The sequence below is a fragment of the Danio aesculapii genome, chromosome 6, assembly GCF_903798145.1.
Source record: "Danio aesculapii chromosome 6, fDanAes4.1, whole genome shotgun sequence".
NCBI lineage: Eukaryota > Metazoa > Chordata > Actinopteri > Cypriniformes > Danionidae > Danio > Danio aesculapii.
Window position 1 is genome coordinate 5,282,819 of NC_079440.1, and position 22,650 is coordinate 5,305,468.

General features: G+C 36.3%; 2 protein-coding genes across 2 annotated transcripts in view; one reads left to right on the forward strand and one right to left on the reverse strand.

Annotated features, from left to right (window-relative positions):
• Positions 1-2,197: 2,197 nt before the first annotated feature.
• On the reverse strand, positions 2,198-7,354 carry LOC130230020 (cytochrome b-c1 complex subunit 6, mitochondrial). The gene is made up of 4 exons (XM_056458958.1): positions 7,215-7,354; positions 6,875-6,907; positions 4,361-4,522; positions 2,198-2,496 (listed from the first exon to the last, which is right to left on the reverse strand). Exons 1-4 carry the CDS (start codon positions 7,257-7,259, stop codon positions 2,464-2,466), a joined length of 273 nt encoding a protein of 90 aa, XP_056314933.1. The 5' UTR covers positions 7,260-7,354; the 3' UTR covers positions 2,198-2,463.
• Positions 7,355-11,348: 3,994 nt separating this feature from the next.
• Positions 11,349-22,650, forward strand: part of LOC130230388 (vitamin D3 hydroxylase-associated protein) — a 31,795-nt gene continuing 20,493 nt past the window's right edge. Inside the window, exons 1-3 of the mRNA XM_056459370.1 lie at positions 11,349-11,709; positions 18,124-18,237; positions 20,334-20,474. Coding sequence (XP_056315345.1) covers positions 11,497-11,709; positions 18,124-18,237; positions 20,334-20,474 — 468 coding nt within the window. The 5' untranslated portion in view covers positions 11,349-11,496. The remainder of the gene's footprint in view (positions 11,710-18,123; positions 18,238-20,333; positions 20,475-22,650) is intronic.

Sequence of the window (22,650 nt, forward strand, 5' to 3'; positions counted from 1 at the left end):
AATTGTGAAAATTACTTCGAAAGAAAACTGCTGTCAAGTAAACACACTGCGACTGCGATGAGTCCAATCCTCCCAGCGCTAAGAAAAGGACACATACTACGTGAGATTTTCTGTTTTTATTTACATCTGGATATTGACTTTACATTTATTAAACTAAATATACTTAATAGTTACAACCTTTTGGTCGCTAAGCACTTAAGATTAAAACCACATTTCCACTCTAGCTACTAAAGTTCTATACAGGAACCCTCCGATTGGCCCAATTCCTAACTTCCGGGCGCTGCAGTGTCCAATCAAAGAGCTTAGAATGTGATTCTATGCTATTTGGTCCAATGAAACACGCAGTGATCGTGCAGGTCCCGCCAAAACATTTCTGAAGTGATAGTTCATCCAAAAATGAACATTCGGTCATCATTTACTCATCTTCCACTTGTTCCAAACCCGTTTGTGTTTCTTACTTCTGTTGAACACAAAGGAAGATAAGCAGAAGAATGCTTGAAAAACAGCCATTGACTCTATTAGATTGTATTTTTTGTACCTACAATGGCTGCTTTCCCACCAATATTCTTCAGAATATTGTGTTCTGTGTTCAACAGAAGAAAGAAACTCAAACATGTTAAGAATCACTTGAGTAAATGTGGTGGAAACTTTTATTTTTGTGCGAACTATCCCTTTATCAATAATAATAACTACAATAAAAATATCATTTTAAATGTTCTGTGTGTACATCTTGTACTTTTTGCTCTCTAATGGGGTATATGTCGAAGCATGCTAATTGGACTTTTAAAATGCCAGTAACCTGGGTTAGTTGTTTCTGGTGAATTGTATGCCATTGCGAAATCGGCGCGTTTAAGGTCTGTTTTCTTAAAAAAATCAGTGATCTCCACTGGCTGAGTGATATCTGATATAAAGTGGGTCTCAGATTGTACAAGAAGCACTGCATTAAATAACATTTTCCCCCGCCATGTCTTTATAATATGAGCATTTATTTTACCCCAGTATATTCAATGGAGCTTCTGCGCAAGCCCGCCAATTCTGACTGGCGCGTGCGAGTAAACGGCTTTTTGTCTCGTTTTACGCTTGAGCAACTAAATGAATGCAAAAGTCTGTTTAACTGATTGTATTTGAGTTACATTACAACATCGATGCTGTAAAAGGAATTGTATTCATACCCTATTCATCCAAAAATGTACATTTAATAACCACTTACTCATTGTCCAAAATACAAAAGAAGACAAGGTGAAGAATGTTAAAAACTGGTAGCCAGAACAGAGATGAGGTTCTTAAGGTGAATGTATATCTCGACTCTAAAGGTCAAACAACAAAAAATAAGGTCAAGAATCTTGGTGTGATTCTAGAGTCAGATCTGAGATTCAGTAGCCATGTCAGAGCATTAAGTAAATCAACATCCTATCATCTCAAAAACATTGCAAGAATTAGATGCTGTTTCCAGTGAAGACTTGTGAGACTTGAAGACATTGAGAAACTTGTTCATGCTTTTATCAGCAGCAGGGTGGATTACTGTAATGGATTTCTAACTGGCCTTCCCAAAATTTCAGTCAGACAGTTGCAGCTCATCCAGAACACTGCAGCCAGGATTCTGACCAGAAGCAGAGAATCAGAGCACATCACACCTGTCCTCAGGTCTTTACACTGGCTCCCAGTTACATTCAGAATAGATTTTAAAGTATTATTATTAGTCTATAAATCACTAGAACCTCAATACATTACAGATATGCTCACTGAATACAAATGTGCTCACATTCAAATCAAGACTGAAAACACATCTGTTTAGCTGTGCCTTTACTGAATGAGCACTGTGCTACATCCCACAGATCGCACTGTCTTTCTTTTCTTTTCTTTATAACATGTCAACACATTTTTATCTGTTTTTAATCACTGTTATTATTTGTTTTTATTTTCTTATACTCGTCTCTTTTATTACTGTTTATGTAAAGCACTTTGAATTACCATTGTGTATGAAATGTGCTATATAAATAAACTTGCCATTGACTTCCATAGTAGGAAACAAATACTATGGCGATCAATGTTTACTGCTGTCCAACATTCTTCAAAATATCTTCTTAAAAAAGAAATCCAAACAGGTTTAGATTAAAAGGGTGAGTAAAAACTGACTTACGTTTTTCTGTTAACTATCCTCCAAAATAGTTATTGTAATAAATCAATGACACAGAAGTTACTTGTTTTCTCTTTATTGTGTTCTGTTATTTTACATCAGCATAAACACAAACTGTGTCACCATCTATGATGAATTATTTCATATGAGAGATGAAAACAGAGCACAGTTAATACCACGTCAGTCACACCTGGGTAAATGGATGATTTAAAAGAACCGACCGGTTACGGTGAATTATTGAATGTGGGACAAAAATCACATAAATAACTGAGCGCTGTACTTCTATAAGCATACATTGATTTATAAACAGCACAGAGATGCTTCATTTATTTGATTGACTGGAACACCTTGTGGGCCACCTGCAAAAAACAAGAGAAAAACAACCTTTACTAAATAACCTTCATAAACAAATACTTCAAACAGCAGACTCAGAAACAACAATCTGTTCCACAAAATATTATTTTTAGAAGAATTTCTGCAAATTTTTAAATAAAATCCCAACATATAGGTTTAGTGTAAAAAAAAAAAACTAGAGCTGTGGCAGATAATCATTTGAGTATTCTCTATAATACATCAGTACTCACTAAAATAAATTCAAGCTCTACGATTGATTCATTTTTAACAGCAGATGGCGCTCTAGAATCATTTTTAACATTCACTCTAGGCTAGTTTTAACAGACAAAACCCTCATAGGCTAGTTTTTAATCAGCAGGTGGTGCTCCAGGCTAGTTTTAAACAGTAGATGGCGTCCTAGGCTAGTTTTTAAATGGTGCTTTAGGTTTATTTTATCAGAAGATGGCTGTCTAGGCTAGTTTTTAATAGCAAATGGCGCTCTAGGCTAGTTTTAAACAGTAGATGGCGCTCTAGGCTAGTTTTAAACAGTGGATGGCGCTCTAGGCTAGTTTTAAACAGTAGATGGCTCACTAGGCTAGTTTTTAAATGGTGCTTTAGGTTTATTTTATCAGAAGATGGCTGTCTAGGCTGGTTTTTAAAAGCAAATGGCGCTCTAGGCTAGTTTTAAACAGTAGATGGTGCTCCAGGCTAGTTTTTAAACGGTGCTTTAGGTTTATTTTATCAGAAGATGGCTGTCTAGGCTAGTTTTTAATAGCAAATGGCGCTCTAGGCTAGTTTTAAACAGTAGATGGCGCTCTAGGCTAGTTTTAAACAGTAGATGGCGCTCTAGGGTAGTTTTTAAACGGTGCTTTAGGTTTATTTTATCAGAAGATGGCTGTCTAGGCTAGTTTTTAATAGCAAATGGCGTTCTAGGCTAGTTTTAAACAGTAGATGGCGCTCTAGGCTAGTTTTTAATAGCAAATGGCGCTCTAGGCTATTTTTAAACAGTAGATGGCGCTCTAGGATAGTTTTTAAACGGTGCTTTAGGTTTATTTTATCAGAAGATGGCTGTCTAGGCTAGTTTTTAATAGCAAATGGTGCTCTAGGCTAGTTTTAAACAGTAGATGGCGCTCTAGAATAGTTTTTAAACGGAGCTTTAGGATTATTTTATTAGAAGATGGCTGTCTAGGTTAGTTTTTAATAGCAAATGGCACTCTAGGCTAGTTTTTTTTACATTAAATATCGCTCTAGGCTAGTTTTTAACAGCAGATGGCGCTCTAGGCTAGTTTAACATTAAATACCGCTCTAGGCTAGTTTTTAACAGCAGATGGCGCTCTAGGCTAGTTTAACATTAAATACCGCTCTAGGCCAGTTTTTAACAGCAGATGGCGCTCTAGGCTAGTTTAACATCAAATACCGCTCTAGGCTAGTTTTTGACATCAGATGGCGCTCTAGGCTAGTTTTAACCATACACTCAAACGCTCCTCAGGAAAAGCGTATGTGAATTAGCATTTGTCATGTGATTAATGTAAACACAGCTCACTATGAACACTCTTGTTATCAACTTAAAGCGTTCCTAACTTTATTCATGATTATTTTTGTATGCAAGCAGAATACAGCTGTATGTAAAGCACAGAGCGCTCTTTTGTTAAAAACTAAGCTCAGGATCAGCTCAAGAGAGCATAGAGGTGCATTTTAAAAACTTTAAAATCTATATCTCGCCAGAGTGCTAACAATAAAAGATTTCAAATTGAGTAAAATTACTAGATAAACATAGGTGTTACTCATACTTGATGTCTGTGCCTCTAAAACATATCTGTAAACAAGTCACCAGCATTAATTTAGACATTTAATATGTAGATATATATATATATGAACACCGATACTCACACAGTGGTCTCGGGCGTGCAGAAAGTCGAAGAGCTCCTCCGTACAGTCTTCTGTCGTCTGTGAGCGCGAGTTCACCCGTGTCTCGCAGGACTCGAGCCGCTCACGAGCATGAGCACAGTGCTCTGTCTCCTCACACTTCTGCCTCACTGTCTCTAGAGGATCCTGCATAGGAAATAGTCAGTTATTCTTGCTACGTAATGGATCATTATGAAGATGAAACAGACACGTTCTGTATCTTGGGGGTCAAATTTCTTCAAAACTGAAGAGTATAAGTTTAATCTTCAATCATGCGTTAAAGGATTAGTTTACTTCCAGAATGAACATTTCTAAACTGCAGTTTTAATGCAGCTTTAAAGGTCTTACCTAGTGAATTAATGTGTCTTTTTAACAATAATAATAATGATGATGATGATGAATGATAAACTAAACAAATATCTATATAAATACATATATAAACACTGGTGGTGTAACGTATCACAAATCTCATGGTTCGGATCACATTATGGCTTTTTAGTCCCGGATTGGACCATTTTTCAGATCAGCTAAAAAGAGGAGACGACAAATGTAATTTGCCTTCTATTTATTACAAAAACAGTACTACAAGAAACTTTTAACAAACAGAACTTAGAACCTGTAATTTTATAAAAAATAAAATGAAGAAACAATCAGTTGAATCAAAATAAATAGTAAAATAATCTGTACTGTGAAAAATTCACTGTTACTACTGTTGCTGATAACGCTACATATATACATCTAACATTAAAATTTGTACAACCCATATTCATTTTTAATCTCATTTTCAATAAATGATTTAGTGACTCACTCATAAAACTTCATGTTTCATTGCTAGACGATCATTTTTGAAGAATTATTCAGTGGCATATTTTTGATGGCTGGTTGTCGTCCCCTCTGGTTAAATAATGCAATTGCTGCCTACAACTTTAATTTTTGAGCATTAAGTGACAGGGATTTTAATCTTTACCATGAACATCAGTGGTTTTATCTAAACTATAAACTGTTATCCCTGTACTTCTGTGTTATTTGACTTTGTAACTTTATAACTCAAGACTAAAAACTGAATCTCTTGATTTTTGTGTTTCTCAAACACAGATTTGAATGCAGTGATTCAAAGGTTTAATAATCATTTGCAAATCATTATCAGTTATAATTTATGTTGCGTGGGTGTTGAGATCCTGATTTTTTTATTGATTAATTGTGCAGCTTACACTGAATGCATTAATGCAGGGGAAACAATAGTCACAGAAAACACCTTTAATAACCTAAGAAACCATCCACATCCAGAATAACCTACCACATCAATACTGGGATGCAAGGTTTTGAGGTTATAATGTTAAGAGGTAAAAAAAAAGTTGATTTGCTTTTACTTTGGATTTGGGGAGAAAATAATGTTATGCTTAAGTATGATGGACCAAATACATATACATATTTGCACATACCAGCCTGATCTCACGAGGAAACTTAAGTATTTTACGTTTTGTCAGTTTAGTGGCTAATCCGTACAAATTCATACGAGTTCAATTCTATACAATTGTACGATTTTAAAAAGGAGGCGTGGCACCTAAGCCCACCCCTAAATCCAACTGTCATTGGCGGATGAGCAAATTGTACGAATTAGATCGTACAAATTCATACGAATTAGCCACTAAATCAAAAAGTTACAAATTGCCGTGAGATTGTGTTGAATATACAATAAATATTTTAAAGAACTTTCGACCTGAACTCATTAAAATGTCTAAAATAATAAGTCAACATGCTAAATCGTCATTTATCATATCTTAAATTATTAGAATTAAGAAAGTTTTTGTTAACAAACGAAGGAACTCAGTGGTTTGAACAACAGTGACAAAGTATAAAGACCTAAAATGGCAATGAGTATTTTGAGACCAAATAGTGATCCTTTAATCCAGTCTTAAATTACACTTAAATTATGACAACATAATTAAAACATTCGACATAATAATAATAATAATAATAATAATAATGTTTATTTTATATAGCGCATTTCCAATATTCATGGATGCTTTAAAAAAGTAGCATGAATAAAATAATTAGAAATAGAATAATATCATCTAAATTTGGCTGACATTTTTAACATTATTGTTATATTAAATGCCATTTTAGTGAGTGTCATCTGTAAATTGTGGCTTAAAAAGACTGTAAATATTCTGTATTTTCTTGCAGAGAAAAAGAAAATCAATAATAAGAACTAATTTATGTATAAAAACAAATCAAACAAGTGCATTAGAGCTTTATTATTATACGTGAAACCCCTTCAAGTTCTTTTATCATTAGATTTTTTTGTATGAAGTGGCTTTACAATACACTGATTACTGGGAAATCCTGAGGTCTTGATCCAGGACACAACAGTAAACATGTATTATCCACAAACCACTTACATAAGCAACTCATCTTTTATCATTCACTTGAATTCATTTGTACATCATTTAAGAATACTGCTCAGAAAATGTACAATATAATTTGCTAGAAACATACCACCATTTCCTCTTCCTCCTCCTCTTCCTCCTCCTAAACAAAACAGTGTAACACATTAATATGATGCAGCCATTAACCATTAATAAGAATAATCCATGCATACATAGTTAGGATTAAACTAAAAACAATATATAGGATGCCTAGAATGATTTACACATGCAAGACAAAGGCTAAATCTCCTATTTAGAGAGTACCAATACTAGCATACATATGCATTGGATCAACCTATATATCAGGCTTGGCTAACATAGGTTAACCCAGACCATTTCGACAAAAAGCCGCTTCTTCATCCCGCTAAATGACAATTAAACCGCATGTAAACATTAAATGCTAATAATACCTCCTCTGGTTCTCCGTTCGTGATCATTTTGTCCTCGAAAACCATGATTTGACCGGAGTTTTTCCTGAAGTGACCCTCTGTGGACTGAGATTTGCGCCGATGGAGGACAGCGTGACACTTTCCGGAAGTGGTAAGAGCTTAAAGAGTTTCACGCAAAAAGAGGCTATACAGCTCTGTCAGCTTCCGGTTAACTGTGTTTGTTTGTTTTTTTTTTCTTAACCTGAGTTGTGATGTTCTGCAGTCAGTGTTTGTTTATCAGTATTTGTTAACTACTAACATCGATTTTTTGAATATAGTGTATGTTCAGTGAGAAACATTGTATTTCGCTATTTGCTGGCGTTGAAAATGGTTTGCTCCCACCTACTGGTTAGGAGTATCAACATCAGTGAAGTCAAAAACCATAATAAAACGTGTTAAATAACATTTAAACACAATTAAATCTGTTAAATAAACCAAACTGAATATAATCTGAATTACAAAATGGAAAGTTAGGACAGCATTGTCTAATTAATGTTCTTTTAAGGTAAGCGATCACCCGAAGATGTTTATTAACGCTTAGGCCAGTGGTCTCAAACTCAATTTTTGAGGGCCACAGCTCTGCAGATTTTAGCTCCAACCACCTCCAGAATTACACCTGCTTAATAGTCTCTAGTAGTCTTGATTGAATCTTGATTAAGTGGATCAGTTGTTGATTAGAGTTGGAGCAAAACTGCGGAGCTGCGGCCCTCCAGGAATCGAGTTTGAGACCCATGCCTTAGGCTATGGCTGTTTCTCAATATGTGTTCTTCAGAGATCTTGCGTGCTCGCGTTCTCATTTAACGTCATCATCAACAACCAATGTTCAGTTCCAAAACTCAAAACCACAACAACGGAGGATGTGTGAAGGTTCCCAGATGTGTTCTTGGTATCGAGGATGCATCGATGCAGACTTGAGCACTGAACTCGCTGTAGATGCCCCAGAAGTCATTGCGACTAGAGGAGGGAAGCGCAGTTTCTATATAGATTTATTATTAAATTTAAAAAAGAAAACTTATTTATCTCAGGAGTTTCCATAAATGAAACGGTAAGAGTAAACATTACCATGAAAATCTTTATAAATGAATGAACACATTAAGGGTGTTTATTTGCTGAAATTCATATTAAAATCTGTTTTATTTATATTGTGCAACGTATATTTGTAAAGTCTTCATGCATAGGATTGTTAAAAGGGGAAAAACAGTAAATCATTGTATGAATGCTGAAATGTTTAAATAATTTTCCATTAAAAACGCATGGAGGTCATGTGACCATCAGGAAGAACGCAGCATCTCATTTCTCTGATGCTTTCCCAGTGTTGGGTTGCAGCTGGAAGGGCATCCGCTGCATTAAACATATGCTGGATAAGTTGGCGGTTCATTCCGCTGCAGCGACACCAGATTGAATGAATTTATCTGATGCATTTTTAGAGCAGATTAATTCAGTGGATGTTTCCATCCTGAACATAACAATAGGGTAGTGTAAGGTCCAGCCAGTTAGTCCTATGACAGTGTCTACTGGTGGACGAAGGTTCACTGCATGTTCGGTCTTTTCAGTGCATGTTGATTTACTTTAAATGTAACTCATACCTGACTCCAATTTTAGTATGAGGTGGTTTAGAATATTATTATATTTATCCTCGTTTTATCTGACTCCAATTATAAAACATTGATGAGATTATTTTGTTTCTTTTAGTATTATTTTAAGTTATAGCTATTTTTTTCTGGGGTTTCACCTTTATTGGATAGGAAAGAAGAGAGAACTGACAGGAAAGCATGGGGAGCAGAGAGAGGGGAAGGATCGGTATAGGACCGCAAGGCGGAATTGAACTCAGGTCACCGTGAACACCGTGCATATGCCGACGCACCAACCACCCCACCACCGGCGCTGACATATTATTTTAAGTTATGATTGAATATTCTCTTCGATTCGTTATTTTATATTATTCTCGTTCATTTGGATTCCTATAACATCCTGAGTCTTGTACCTGCCGAGTAAAGCACAAGCATATCAGTCTTGGTCATTAAACAGAGGCGATTAACCACAATTCTAAAAAGGTAGAACCCTACTTACTCAGTTTAGAATATTTGTTGTGTGGTCCCTATAGATCTGCTATTTACTAAATCAAAGCAAAACTATTTAATCATATCATAATCACCATATGATTTAAATAGTATTATAAGTTTAGAGATGAAGGCCTACCCACATTTAGATTGGTCTAAACCAGTGTTTCCCAACCCTATTCCTGGAGGCACACTGACAGTACATATTTTGTATGTCTCCCTTATCTGACCCATTAACTTCAGGTTTTAGAGTCTCTTCTAATGTTCTGATGAGTTGATTCAGGTGTGTTTGATTAGGGAGAGGTGGAAAATGTGTACTGTTGGTGTGCCTTCAGGAACAGGGTTGGGAAACACTGGTCTAAACAATACTTTGTTGTACTAAATAGAAAACCCATTATTGGCCTTTTACAGTCTAAGTATACTTAAATGAATGCTAATGTGTTAGTCGGAGTTCTAAGAACATCGTATAGCGTGCCACGCTGCTCCTTCTACCATATTTTAGTCCGTTACTGACCTGTTCAGTGGCTGTGTGGTGATATGGATTTAACGTAATCTACTAGAGATAATAACACGAACTCTGTTTGAATAATTTAAATCATAAATGTATATTATGCCAATTCATTCAGTCAATTCATAAACGATCAATACAAGACATCAAATTAACAAAGATAAATCCAAGTTTAAAAGATGCATACCTGACTTCAAAATATACATAACAAGGAACATGAAGTTCCACGCTAAGGGCTGATCTGGGTAACAGAATCGCGCCGAACATATAGAAACTTTACCTTAAGTAGTCAATCAAAGAATCTCCTTGAGGAAAGGGGTGTGTCGAATAACAAAAGGTATTTGCATTTAGTGGAAGAGTTTCTGTCTATAGGAAAGGCAAACCCGAAGTGGTTCAACAGATACCTGAAGTTATATATCTATTGTTTTGATTATGTCTATTTCTGAGGGAATGAGACCATTGTACCTGTCGCACTGAGACATTTCAAATGATATTAAACATGATAGATAAAGAGACTTGGATTAATATAGAACATTCATATTTTGAAATGACCTTTCTGTGTGAGTAGAGTGAAAAGGGGCTGGGTGACCAAGGGGTGACCAAGGGGTGTTTGAGGAGATGTTTCAAATGTAAATGGAGGAAAGGAGGGGAGCTAGTTTTCCCGCATTCCCACCTGGTGGGTTGTGGAGCCGATTGTCTGTGTTTTCAGCTCATAGATGAATTGTCAAAGACATCAAAGTATTTGTGGTATCTCAAGTCTTACAGTAGTAAAACGATTATAATTAAAGAACAAAAACAGATGACCAAAATTATGATAATTTCTTACGCTCAATATTTTTTGTTTTGCTTTTTTGAAACATTTACAACCATAAATGCCTAAAATATACAACCATAAATATACAAAATTCCCTATCAGAACACAGACAAACATAACAAATAAATAAATAAATAAATATCATAGGGTTTCAACAAGTTTAATATATTAATAATTATATGTTATTGTTTAATATTCTCTTGATTATGGTGGGGAAGGTTAAAGGACGCATTCATTCATTCACTTTCCTTCGGCTTAGTCCCTTTAATCCTCTTTATTCATTCAACTCCACAGAGAAATGCCAACTGACCTAGCCGGGACTCGAACAAGTGACCTTCTTACTATGAGGCGACAGTGCTAACCACTGAGCCACCGTGTCGCCCCTAATTATAGTTCACAAATGAAAGTTCTGATATCAATTACTCTTTCTAAACATGTTTGAGTTTCTTTCTTCAGATAAACACAAATGAATATATTTTGAAGAATGTTGGAAACCGGAAGCTTCCATAGTAGTTGTTTTCCTACATCTACTACACATTATAACAGCATTCAGCAATACAACATTCTTCAAAATATCTTCGTTTATGTTCAACAGTAGAAAGAAACTCGGATTTGAAACCACACGAGGTTGAGTAAATGTTTACATTTTCATCATTGAGTGAACTACACCTTTAAATCGTTTACATCAGTGTAGATTCCCGCTTCCGCACAGGAAGTGGATTAAAAGTTGGAGCTCTAGCTCATCTAGCTCGTGTAATTTTCTTTTCTATGTCATTCACTGTGTCAAAGTTAAAGCCCCGGTGAAACTCAGGCGATGACATTACGTTCGGGACATCACAGTCTATCACAACAGCACACTCAACAGCAGCAGCTCTAGTAGTTATGGAGAGTTTTAATTTGAAGGAACTTCATTTAGACATGAACATCAACTGGACGCCGATGTTTGGAGCCACAGTTTGCGGCGCAGGCGCGATTCTTCTCTTCTGGAAATGGAGAAATAACCTTAAGATTCAGAAGAAAATACTAAACGCACGGAGAAGAAGAGATAAATCACTTCAGCAGGCTGAACAAGCGGTGCAGCAATTTAAAATACAGGTATACAACTAGCACTTATCTAATTGAGGTATGCATTCTGTTACTTTTTTATGAGTATTGATGTGAAGAAAAGCAATATTTATCCTGTAATCACAAAACAGTAAATCCCTCTTCCGCCTATTTTGTGCAAAATGGTAAACAAACATGTTCAAATTAATCTGTCAAAGCGAAAAACTCAACAAATCCCATTGTTTGTCATTTGGATAATACTTTTAATATATGTAACAATTCACAATATTAATTACTGGCTAATTACCTGCCTCTTATTAAGATACTAACTGTTTATTAGCACTTATAAAGTATAATCTTATTATACATCCCTACTCCATTACCTAAACTCAATTACTACCTTACTAACTATTAATAAGCAGCTTATTAGTAGTTTATTGAGCTAGAAGTTAATAGTTAAATTACTATTAGTTAATAGTTTGTTAATAGCGAGAATTGTAGCGTAAAACAAAGTGTGACCGTCATTTGTTTTCATTAATTTAGAATATTTTGTAAATTTGTAATTGTTTTTTTCTGAGCCAAACCATCATCAGATTTAATTTGTATTTAAATAACTTGATGGACTGTAATATACTTTTTGTTATTCTCAGATATTACAATAAATGTATTTAATTACTAAGCTTATTTGGATTATTGTAGTTTTTGGCTGCATGCAAATAAATTATGAGCTTTTTTTTGATCCAATGTTATGAATTAAAAGATGCAACAACGGTACCTTAGGGTAAAGTATGTAGTAAATAAGGACAATGTTATATGACCAATAGAATATGTTTTTAATATTTACCCTGTAATAACAATACAGTAAATCCCTCTTCAGCCTATTTTGTGCAAAATATAATATAAAATATAAAAATATAAACTTGTTTATATGAATCTGTCAAAACGAAAAACACAATAAAACCTGTTTTTCATTATTTGGGTAATAGTTTTAGTATAAGTAACAATTCATAGTGTAAGCTACTAGCTTATTACTTGCTTAATATTAAGATATTAACTGTTTATTAGCACTTATAAAGTAATCTTATTATACATCCCTACTCCATTACCTAAACCCAACTTCTACGTTACCTTACTAACTATTAATATTAATAACTAATAATATTCATAAAATAATAATAAAAATAGTTAATTATCTATTAGTTAATGGTTTGTTAATAGCGAGAATTGTACCTTAAAGCAAAGTGTGACCGTCATTTGTTTTCAAAGTATTTTACAAATTTGTAATATTTTTTTCTGAGCCAAACCATCATCAGATTTAATTTGTAATTAATTAACTTGACAGACTGTAAAAAACTTTTTTGTTATTCTCAAATATTACAACAAATGTATTTGATCACTAATGGGACCGTTATGTAGTTTTTGGCTGCATGCAAATAAATTATGACTTTTTTGATTCAGTGTTGTGAATTAAAAGATGCAACAAGGCAAGTTTTTTTTATATAGCACATTTGCACATTTCATACACAGTGGCATTTCAAAGGCATGGGACGATAACCATTTTCAAGGTATAGACGGATTACCAACCTACGTCATGCATGACTTCACACGGGTTCTTGGTTGCAATAGCAAACATGTCGTGTTGTGCGATAGGATGCCAAAATCGAAAGTCCAAAATTAGAAAACTTAACTTTTACTGTACACCACACTGCTTTTAATGCCAACCGCAGACGTCTTTGGCTAACATCAGAAGAGCTGAATGGAGTGAGGACTTACTTAAAAATGCTTGACTCTGCAGTTCTAGTTTCACGCTATGCTGAATCATACACATTACAAATTTTTGATTGCAGCAATGATTTTAGCAAAAACAGTTACATATGGTTTATTAACAACCCAGGCTCATTCTGAAAACGTAGTCCCGTGGACGTTTCTGGAGACCGCGAAATACCTCCCGGGAGGTACGTATGGCTGCAGTTTTTGTTTTTGCGAATCTGCGAGAGGCCGCTGTGTGCGCTTTTTGTATGTTGAATGTCTCTCGCGAGCGCCGTTCGCACCCGCGCTGTTCTCACGTAAACCCACCAGAGGCCGCTGTTGGACGACTGTCCATCTGACTGACTGAATGATTGACTGGGCGACCGGCCAATCGACTGAACCCCCTTTTTCTCCTTCCCTGAACCCAATTTTACTGATTGACCCGCCCACCCACTTACTTCCCTAAACCCAACCGACGGTTTACAAAAGCCGTCCTGAAAAAGAAAAGCCCTCGTCTGATTTTTAGCAGGTTTTCTGATTCTCACCGTATTCTCAACCCTGTTTATTCACTCGCTCATTTTATTTTTTGGATTCTGTTTTTGTCTTACCTGCTTTCTGGAACCGCTCTTCCCCAGATTCAAACCTGGTCACCATTGTCATGGTCAACTCCTCTCTGCGTCTCAAGTCCACGGACGTACATGACGAGCTAACTGGACAAACTGGTTGCAGCGGGAAAGCCCTCCACACGGACGTAAGCGGTCAGCCGGTAAGCGGCAAAAAGAACGGCATCACACCGCCCCGCAGCGCAGACGTATTTCGCGGTCTCCAGAAATGTCCACGGGACTACGTTTTCAGAATGAGTGGTATATTTCGAGCTGCATGCTTGGCCATTTTGTCTTATCCAATATCCATTGGGAGGGTGCTATCACAAATGGACCTGTCAGACGAACGCCGCTCACTTTAACGTTAATTTTACAGAATCACTGTGCTTATCACTGGGGGACAAGCTGTTATAATATGCTGACAGCATTATGTAAATAATATATATAATATGTAATCAATATAACTTATTTCTAAGACAACAACAAACTCTGTACCACATCGGATGTCATTCCCTCGTAAATGCTAGTGCTCCCGTTTTTTTCTGCAAACTCGCTGCATGCGCATTCTGAATGTTATCTATACTGCGGTTTGGAAAAGTCAAGGTTTTAAATCCGCCAGAATTTTCTGATATACCGTTTCTACAGTATTGTAATGTGAACGGGCGCTGACAAGGGAGTTCAGGAAAGGTCAGGCAAGCAACAGTGAACACAGGAGCATCAGATGTATAAGGGCAATCCAGAATCGAGGTCGATAAACAGGTAGATGGTCAGTACAGGCAGGCAGCAGGCAACATAAACAAACAAGGCAAGGGTCAAAAACACAGCAAGGGAAAACGCGTCGTAATGTTCACTATACAGATTAACAAGACTCAGCAAAGTCTGTGTGCTGTGTATATAGTCCTGAAATCAGTCCATGAGTCAGTGAGAAATCCATTACAGTAATCCACCCTGCTGCTGATAAAAGCATGAACAAGCTTCTTCAATTCTTCACTGCAAATAAGGCATCTGGTTTTTGCAATGTTTTTGAGATGATAGTATGCTGATTTACTTACGGCTTTGACATGACTACTGAATACTGATAAAGTATGTAGTATATGATGACAACATTATGTGACCAGTAGAATATGTTTTTAATCATTTATTTTTCGACAGAGTATCAATGTTTTAACTTCAGAGTAGTTAAAATTGAACAAAATGAAAACATTTGTTATTCTCACAAATTATTGGTATTTTCTAGAAAAATTGCTCTGAAGGACAATATTTTTTTGAAAATCTTGAGGAAATGTTTTCAAACCTTTTAACATTTTACTCGAATCCATATAGAAACCCTGTAAATCTGGAGAAAATTGGACATTTTATAGCTGATGTGAAAACTAACTAGTTAATGTTTAAAGGCTATAAGACTTTTAGTATCACCGGATCATGACTGGAGCCTCTTAATAAACACTAGTAGTTAAAGTTACATATTTCCCATATTGATAGTACACTCTCTGAAAAAAAGTACACGGTGGTACAAATAATGTTCCTTAAGGAACTGCTTTGTACCTTTGTAAAAGTTGTACCATGGTACAGAAAAGACCTCTTATGATATTGTTCTGTGCCTGTTATGATACAATTGAAATGAAGGCACACAATTGTTCTCATAAAAAAGGTACATAAGTGTTGGACAACTCCTTCTATATTACAATATCTATGAAAATAAATATGACTGGAAAGGCAAAGTGATTTTATGGATAATTTCCATATTAAAACATGAATTTAAAAGCATACGGTTAAAGAAACTCATAAACATTCATTATTAAGTTCTATAATACAAAACAACTGGTAAAACAAATCTATCAGTATTGTAAACTAATCATTTAAAGCATTTTAATAAACATTTGATAAGCATTTTCTGATGAATACAGTTTCATTATTGATATCTGCACCTTTTGGCATTTGCTTTCCACTACACACGTGACCTGGCAAAAGTCCTGCATGTGCAAAGTGTTCATGCAGACATTTTACTATTGTAAAACTAATCAAACATTGTGCATTTCTCATTACAATACTTTTGCATAATTCTGCTTCTATTGTAAAATTGAGTAAATTAAATTAGAGAAAAAGAATGTTTTATATTGTACACACTCAATTCAATTCAATTCAATTCAATTCACCTTTATTTGTATAGCGCTTATACAATGTAGATTGTGTCAAAGCAGCTTCACATAAAAGGTAACAGTAAATAGGAACAGTGTAGTTCAGTTTGTAGTGTTTAAGTTCAGTTCAGTTTAGCTCAGTTCAGTGTGGTTTAATAATCACTACTGAGAGTCCAAATACTGAAGAGCAAATCCAATGATGCGCAGCTCTACAGATCCCGAACCATGCAAGCCAGTGGCGACAGCGGAGAGGGAAAAAAAACTTCACTAAAGGCGGAAGTGAAGAAAAAAAACCTTGAGAGAAACCAGGCTCAGTTGGGCACGACCATTTTAATTTCTCCGCTGGCCAAACGTCTTGTGCAGAGCTGCAGTCTCAGTGGCGGAGGCTGGAAGCTGGCCTCAGCGAAGACTCGTCAGTCTCTGGAGCGTCACAGGAATCAGTCTCATGTTCTCCACTCCTCCATGACCACCACAGTAGCTGCTCAGGATTCGGCCTGGTCCAGGATATAAAAAACCTTGGGATCATCTCGTCGTTGGTCTTGGATCGAATCAGTGACTCTGCATAGTCTGAGGGCCTCAGGAAGAGTATCCCCAGGTGGAAATGGAGAATAAAGAAAATAATTAGCGTAGCTGATGTTCACACACTCTCAGAAATAAAGGTACAGGAGCTGTCATTGGGGCAGTACCTTTTCAAAAGATATATATTTGTCCCTGAAGGGTCCATAATGGTACCCCAAAGGTACTTTTTAGGTACATTTGGACACTAAAATGCACCTTCGAGGTATCACTGTGGACTCTCTGAGTACAAATATGTATCTTTTGAAGAGGTACTGCCCCAGTGACAGCTCCTGTACCTTTATTTCTGAGAGTGCATGGGAGAATGTGTTGTGAAATGTTTAGCAAGAAATCGATCTTTTGAGGAAAGTGTTTTTCATTTACACTAAAAGAAACTTAAAAAAACATTGTTTAGAAATAAATTTGATGTTTTATATTTACTAAAAAATAAATCGACGCATGTTGGATAAAGCAGAATGCCTCTAAATAGTTCTTGAAGGAACACATGACACTGTTAAGGTACAAAGTGTCTTGTCACTGTAGTGGTACCTTCATGGATCAGGTTTGCACCTTTGATGGAGCTACAATATCGTATCTGCAGGTTTTAAAAACCAAAGGGACATTTTGGTTTCCCATAGTACAATTCATGTCCTTAAAGTTACAAACTTGGTACAAATGTGTTTTTTTTTGCCGTAAGGTACAATTCTGTTCCATAAAAAGGTACTTCCCCAGTGACAAGTATTTGTACCTTTTTTGGTACAACATTGTACCATTTTTTTCTGAGAGTGTACAGTCATCACCATTTTGGCTCAAATAGTTTTTGAACCATACTATAGTAAGTCAATTTGATTAAACTGTAGCTAATATTATAGTATTTATAACACCTAATGAATGCCACAGCGCACTGAAGTATTATTATAGTGAACTGATAAACTGTAATTAATACTATAGTATATTTTGGTTTCCGCTACTATGGTGTATTGTAGTATAATATATAGTTATATAAACTTATAAACATATAAACTTACTACAGTATTACATTTGGTTATATTACTGTAGTTGTTGTGGCCGATGAACATTTCCTTCTTGTTATCAAATTATTTTATAACTGTAACAAGAGGCAATTCAACCATAACTTCATGTTAAAACTGCTATCATAACATTATAATTATGTGGCTCTTGGATTCTTGAAAGCTATATAAATAAAAAATGTAATACAGCAAATACGTTGCAACCATTGTTTTTGTTTACATCCCTCAAAACGGTCTATAGAATTACTGCAGCAGATTCATTCAAGCACTTTACAGTCAACACTGCAGCTTTTACGTTAAATTACTAGTGTTTTCCCTCTGCATGCTTATAATAAAATCTCTGTTATCTTTATCTGAGTATGTGTTTTTTGGTTTGTTGCATCATTCCAGAACCCAGGTTTCGAGAGCAGCTCTATAGTGTCTCTGTCTTTGTCGGAGCTCACTGGGAAACTGCAGGACGGCTCTCTGCAGCCTGATGCCGTGCTTTATGCCTTCATGGAGAAGGTGACTTCTGTCATGTTTTAACTTTGAATGATATTTGCTTGCCTGCTTCAGAGATTTTTCAGAGTTAACATTATAATTGCAAAACATTTGAGAGACTGTGCCATCAGATGCACTACTTTTCCATGAAGTGTAATGTTTTACTCCTGTTATAAATGTCAGATATAGTCTGAATAGGACATATACCTCATCTAAATAATTAATGAAATTGTAAAATGCAAGTGGCAACAAAAATATAAATCATTTTGGTGCAGACAAATTGTCTTAATAGTACAATTAAAATAATTTTAGTTTACACAATTTATTAAATTCCTAAAGTACACAAATGATGAATGTATCTTGTTATAACTGTTATTTAACTAATAGTAAATTCTACTGCTATTAATATGTATATAAGCAACAATATGAGTTTTAAAACCTCTTAAAAATAAAATGTGTTTTATTTAATAAATATTTAATATTAATGTTTTTTATTTACTAGTAATAGAGTATTACTATTATGGTATGGTTAATACATTTCATTTATTTATGTAGACATAGTGGAACTGTGTGTGTGTATTTATAAAAATAAACTGCTAAATTAACTTACTTAACTAGAATTTTCATGGCATCTACAGTAAATTCAATTCATGTTTATTTCTATAGCGCTTTTACATTGTAGATTTAAGCAGCTTAACATAGAAGTTCTAGTAGATTGAAACTGTGTCAGTCCAGTTTTTAGAGTTGATGTTCAGTTAGTTCGGTTCAGCCTGGTTTAAATTTCACTGCTGAAAGTTCAAACACTGAAGAGCAAATCTATTGATGCGCAGCTCCACAAGTCCCGAACCAAACAAACTAGTGGCGACAGTGGCAAGGAACTAACTTCACCAATTGACGAAAGTGAAGGGAAAAAAAGAAAAAAAATTGTAATAGTAAATAATAATAAAGTACTTAATTTGTGAAGTTTATTTATAAACTAATTTCAAGAGGATCACATGCTTATGATTGCTTGCAGCCGGTCCCGCATTATTCAATTTGTGATTCACCAATCAGTTCCTAAGCCACTATAAATACCCTAAGTTCCATATAACAGCCATCTTCGTTTTGAAGAATTCCCCCTTCCACCCCTACTCCTCCTCCTTTCCTAGATGGGTGGCATGGTGGCCCAGTGGTTAGCACTGTTGCCTCACAGCAAGAACGTCACTGGTTCTAGTCCTTACCCATCCAGCTGACGTTTCTGCGCCGAGTTTACACATTCTCCCCGTGCTTACGTGGGATTCCCACGGGTTCCTCGGTTTCCTCCCACCATCCAAAAACATGCAACTTAAGTTAATTGACTAATCCAAATTGGCACCATAGACATGCTCCTAGTAAGTAGTTATCTCTTAAGAGCAATCACTATCTGTTCATTAGCTACTACAGCAGGGGAGATCTCGAGATCTACCTGAGCTCAAACTCCCCTCTCGCCTTGCAAACGGGAGGGAGCCCCGGGCTCGAGTATCTTATGAGCTCAGGGCTCTCTCCTGTAAAACAAGCCTCATAATCAATCATCAGCTAAGTGTGAACTCTTGAAATATTTGTTTATAATTCATTTTGGATAAAAGCATTTGCTAAATGAATAAATGTAATTCATTCATTAATTCATTCATTTTCTTTTCGGCTTAGTCCCTTTATTAATCTGGGGTTGCCACAGCAGAATGAACCACCAACTTATCCAGCATATGTTTTACGTAGTGGATGTTTTACGTCCTCATTCACACACACACACTATGGCCAATTTAGCCTACCCAATTTACATATACCACAGGTTTTTTTGACTTGTGGGGGAAACCGGAGCACCCGGAGGAAAACCCACGCCAACACGGGGAGAACATGCAAACTCCTCACAGGAATGAATAAATGTAATTGTAAATTGTAAATGTCTTTGTCATGCTGGAATATGACGATAAGATTCCTCTTTTGCCATGATCTGTATAACAAATAAATAGCCTAATAATTCTTTAGTTAGGATTAAAGCAATTGTTACCAAGCAAGCATATAACAAGCCAGAAAATTATTAATCAGTGCACTGAAGAGAGACTTGTGTACTCCTAAATATTTGCTTGCTTCGATCCAAACAGTCTCTGGAGGTGAACAGGAATCTGAACTGCGGCACTGAGATGTTAATGGAGTCTGTGGCGCAACTGAAAGACATGAACACTCAAAAGAAAGGCCTTCTGTATGGAGTCCCCATCAGCATCAAGGACAACGTTGGATATAAGGTGATTATGGTGACTAAAGAGATGAAGCGGGATGTCTTTTGGTCTAGGGGTTCTTAAACTATTCAGGCCACGACCTCCAAAAATAACTATGCCAGTGACTCAACAACCCTATGGTTAGAAATATGAAAATATTCCATGCAGTGGCGCACACATACACCAAAAGGCCTATATCAGGGGTGTCCAAACTCGGTCCTGGAGGGCCGGTGTCCTGTATAGTTTAGTTTCAACTTCCTTCAACACACCTGCCTGGAAGTTTTAGTATACTTAGAAAGAGCCTGATTTGCTGGTTCAGGTGTGTTTCATTGGGGTTGGAACTAAATTATGCAGGAGACCTGGAGTCTGGGCACCTCTGGCCTATATAGTGTAAACACAAGCATATTGTCAACACAAAAAGTCCAGTTTTCCTTCAGCTTAGTCCATTATTTATCAGGGGTCGCCACAGCGGAATGAACCACCAAATATTCCTGCACATGTTTAACACAGTGGATGCCCTTTCAGGCGCAACCCAGTACTGTGAAACAGCCATTCACTCATTCACACACACACTCTCATACACTCTGGCCAATTTTGTTTACCCAATTCACCTACAGCGCATGTCTCAGGGAGAACATACAAACTCCACACACAAATGCCTACTGGTTCGGCTGGGACACGAACCAGCGACCTTCTAGCTATGAGGCAATAGTGCTAACCACTGAGCCATCGCCAGTGCAATTTAATTAGCATTTTTAATGTATTTATTTTAATATTAACCTTAGCTAATGAGACTTATGGGCACAATGTTTGCTAAGTCCATTCTATTGGAGATCCTCCTCTACATGGCCTGTATTGACTTTTAATGTACATGATGCTATTGATGTGTCTTATAGATGTATATTCTGTCTTATGGATTTTATATTCTGTGGGTTATGGATAAAATATGGTAATTGACCACCGTTCTAGTCTATGGTGTTCATAGATTTTGCATGTGCGGGGTCATAATTCTTATTTTTCTTCTATTTTGTTTTGCAATTTATTTATTGATTTAAAAAAAAACATGTTTAAACAAAGATTAAACAAACACAGATGCAAATGCATGCATTTTCGCTCCCCATCCCCACCATATTTCACACATTTGTGGTAAAAGAAAAAGAAAATAATAAAAAAAATTAATATAAAAAATCAAACAACAAATTCCTTCATTTATTCATTTTCCTTTGACTTAGTCTCTGATTTATCAGAGGTTGACACAGCGGAATGAACCACCAACTACTCTAGTATATGTTTTACGCAGAGGATGCTCTTTTTCAGCTGCAACCCAGTACTGGGAAACACCCATTCTCACATTCACACACTCATACACTATGGCCAATTTAGTTAATCCAGTTCACCTATAGCGCATGTCTTTGGACTGTGGGGGAAACCGCAGCACCCGGAGGAAACACAGGGAGAACATGCAAACTCCAAACAGAAATGTTAACTGGCTCAGCCGAGACTCAAACCTTCTTGCTGTGAGGCGACAGTCCAAACCACTGAGCCACCGTGCCACCCAAACAACAAATCAGTAACTAAATTAACAGTGTGTTTGTGAGTTTTAAAGTTTTAACAAGTAAATATATACAAAGTTAAATCAATTTTATTAACAAAACTGGTTAATAGTTTACACATTACAGTGCTTCCCACACATAGACTTTACTTGGGCAGGCCGCCCTGGTTTATTAACGGCCGCCCAGGGGCGTAGCAACCGGGAGGGACAGGGGGGATACGTCCCCCGTACTCTTAGAGACCATTTAGAAACGGGTGATTGAGAATGTAAACCTTTGGATTTCATACAGCTGTCCCCCCCACTTTTAAAATGTCCACTACACCCGGGCCGCCCAAGTATATTTGGTGGTAATACTATTATCATCAACCTTTTACACTATTTTTGTATCCGTCTAAGTAAGCCAATCATTCGCGATTTAATAACCAGTGGAAAATCTTCTCTCGCACTACATGTTTCCTACTGCTGGTTATGTGTGCGTGAGAACTGTCAACATTCACACTGAGTCACGTGCACTGTAGACCCACAGAGATGCGCCAAAATGCGTCCGACCTTAGGTGCTGAATCTCCTAAACAGTCCGGGATTCGGGTTTTACTTTCGCTTTATTATGCATTTATTATACTTTCGTTAATTGTGTGCATGATGACTGTGCG

Excerpts from the sequence above, each read along its gene's own strand:
- LOC130230020 (XM_056458958.1), bottom strand. The coding sequence starts at position 7,259 with ATGGTTTTCGAGGACAAAATGATCACGAACGGAGAACCAGAGGAG. Across the intron at positions 6,908-7,214 it reads CGAACGGAGAACCAGAGGAG|GAGGAGGAAGAGGAGGAGGA; the intron begins GTATTATTAGCA and ends TGTTTTGTTTAG. Across the intron at positions 2,497-4,360 it reads TGCACGCCCGAGACCACTGT|GTGGCCCACAAGGTGTTCCA; the intron begins GTGAGTATCGGT and ends TGTTTTTTGCAG.